Source organism: Penaeus chinensis, chromosome 12 (assembly GCF_019202785.1).
Source record: "Penaeus chinensis breed Huanghai No. 1 chromosome 12, ASM1920278v2, whole genome shotgun sequence".
Classification (NCBI taxonomy): domain Eukaryota; kingdom Metazoa; phylum Arthropoda; class Malacostraca; order Decapoda; family Penaeidae; genus Penaeus; species Penaeus chinensis.
Genome location: NC_061830.1, coordinates 9,635,020 through 9,637,519, shown reverse-complemented (window position 1 = coordinate 9,637,519; position 2,500 = coordinate 9,635,020). Strand labels below are relative to the sequence as shown.

At 47.4% G+C, this 2,500-nt stretch overlaps 1 protein-coding gene across 1 annotated transcript in view; it reads left to right on the top strand.

Annotated features, from left to right (window-relative positions):
- Positions 1-1,717: 1,717 nt before the first annotated feature.
- LOC125030954 overlaps positions 1,718-2,500 on the top strand; it is a 33,973-nt gene continuing 33,190 nt past the window's right edge. Inside the window, exon 1 of the mRNA XM_047621373.1 lies at positions 1,718-1,808. Within this exon, the coding sequence (XP_047477329.1) occupies positions 1,718-1,808 (91 nt within the window). The remainder of the gene's footprint in view (positions 1,809-2,500) is intronic.

The window sequence follows — 2,500 nt, the reverse complement described above, 5'->3', positions numbered from 1 at the left end:
CCCTTTCCCCATTTGACATCACCTTCCTCCATTATATGACATCACCTTCCCCTGCCTCCATCTGACATCACCTTCCCCTACCTCCATCTGACATCACCTTCCCTTTCCCTTTCTTTTAACATCACCTTCGCTCTTTTATATTCTCCTCCAGTGCCCTCCCCTCTCTCTCTCTCTCATCCCTCCCCCCTCCCCTCCCCTCGGAACGTCTCTAGACCTAGCAACCAAACACTGAGAAGAACCCCCCCCACCATCCTACCCCCCCCCCCCCTTCTTCTCTCCTCCTACCCCCTCACCCCCATCCCGAGGTATCCTAAACTCAAAACAAACGTTCCCTTTATGATGGCGTCAAGGAGAAGATGGAAAGAGAGAGAGAGAGAGAGAGAGAGAGAGAGAGAGAGAGAGAGAGAGAGAGAGAGAGAGAGAGAGAGAGAGAGAGAGAGAGAGAGTGAGAGAGAGAAATGGGGAAGGAGGGAGGGAGACACTGAGAGAGAAAGCAGAGAAGAGAAGAGAAGAGTAGAGAAAAGAGAAGAGAAGAGAAGAGAAGAGAAGAGTAGAGAAAAGATAAGCGAAGAGAAGAGAGAGAAGAGAAGAAAAGAGAAGAGAAGAGAAGAGTAGAGAAAAGAGAAGCGAAGAGAAGAGAAGAGAAGAGAAGAGAAGAGAAGAGAAAAGAAGAGAAGAGAAGAGAACAGAAAAGAACAGAAAATATAAGAGAAGAGAAAAGAAAGAGGGGGGGAGACACAACAGAGTAGAGAAAGTGAGAGACAGAAATAAACTGTTAAATAGGCAGATAAAGAGACACATAGACCAATAGAAAAAGACCCACGATTAGACAGACAGAGATAAATTAAATTGAAAAAAAAGATTTAAGTGTGTATCTGTGCCCAAGGATGTCCATGTGGGTTGGTGTTAAACTGTGTTCGTTCGTTTATCTGTTCTGGCGTCCGGAGTCACGTACAGTTACTGACTGGCGTTCCCTTTGCACTTTACGAGAGAGAGAGAGAGAGAGAGAGAGAGAGAGAGAGAGAGAGAGAGAGAGAGAGAGAGAGAGAGAGAGAGAGAGAGAGAGAGAGAGAAGAGGTTTTGTCAGAGTTGAAGATCACGTGAACAGTTCATGTCCTGTGATGCTCTTCTTTTTTTTCTTTTTTTCTTTTTTTTTTAATGAAAACATATACTGGTGTTCGTCCGTATGTACGTGAGAGAAAGAAAGATATGTGGGGGGAGGGGGTATATTTGTTCTTCGAATGACGTCAAGGATAGGGCGATAATCTTAATCTCAACACGTTTAGTGATGTAATGTGAGCGAAGAGCAGGGTATAAGAACTTAAATATTTATTCTTTTAGTATTTGGTGTCTCCATTGTTCATTGAACATATATTTTTCTGTCCTCGGATTGAGAAATGGATTAAGATCTGAACCACATGAAAAATTGAATCTCTCTTTTGTTTAAGACATAGGACGCAGTGGCCTTCCTAACCATAACAATATCTATAGATATATATATACATTTATTAACGGCTCGAGTGGGCTACGCTCTAACGATGGAATTCTTCTTTGAAGGGGACACTATGATAAATCACCTATAATTCCATACAAGAATAGAATTATCATTAGAGCCATATAAAAAGATACAGTATACACTAAAACACAACATTCATCAGAGCGTCGAGTGGTCAGTCCCGTTCTCTGGCGATGGAATCTCTTTTTTGAAGGGGGCACTATGATAGATCGTCCGAAACTCCTTCTGGGTCACTTGACTGTGTGGGAGACCCGGAGAGACACTCGTGGATCTCTTGAGTGCAGCGGGTTACGTGACGCTGTTGCTGTCACGGAGCGAAAGAGATGGGCGGGAGGGAGGGATGAGGGGAAAGGGAATAGGAAGAGGGGATGGGTGTCGGTGGGAGGGACGGGTGAGGGTAGGTGTGGGTAGGATAAGCGTAGAGGAGGGAGGAGGAGCGGATAGGGAGGTGAGGGGAAAGGGGGAAGGCTAAGAGGGGAGAAGGAGGAGGGAATGGGGAGGCAAGAGGGGAAAGGGAGAAGATTAAGAGGAGCAGGAGTAGGGGGTGGGCTTCGAGGAGGAGTAAGGGGAGAAGGGGAAAAGGAAAGGGGAATGGGTGATAGGTAGGAGGAGGTGCGGATGGGAAGGGAAGGGGGGTAGGGAAGAGGGAAAGGGAGATAGGTAGGAGGAGGGGAGAGGAAGAGCGGGATAGGGGAAGATGGGAATAACAGGGGTAGGGGGGCCGGGAGAAGAGGGGGAAGGAAGACCGGATTGGGGAGAAGGGGAGGGTAAAAGGGGAAGAGGGAAGGAGGAGGGGAGGGGAGCGGGGGGAAGAAAGTAGTAAAGGCAGGGCGAAAGGCTTACAAGTAGAGGGGGGGGGGGGGGGTGAGGGGAAAGGGACATGAGGGGAAAGGGACGTGGGAAGGGAGGGTGTCAGGAAGGCTCAGAAGGGGTCGAGGGAAAAGGAAGAGAGAGAAAGGAAAAATAATTTAAAAAGGGACAAAA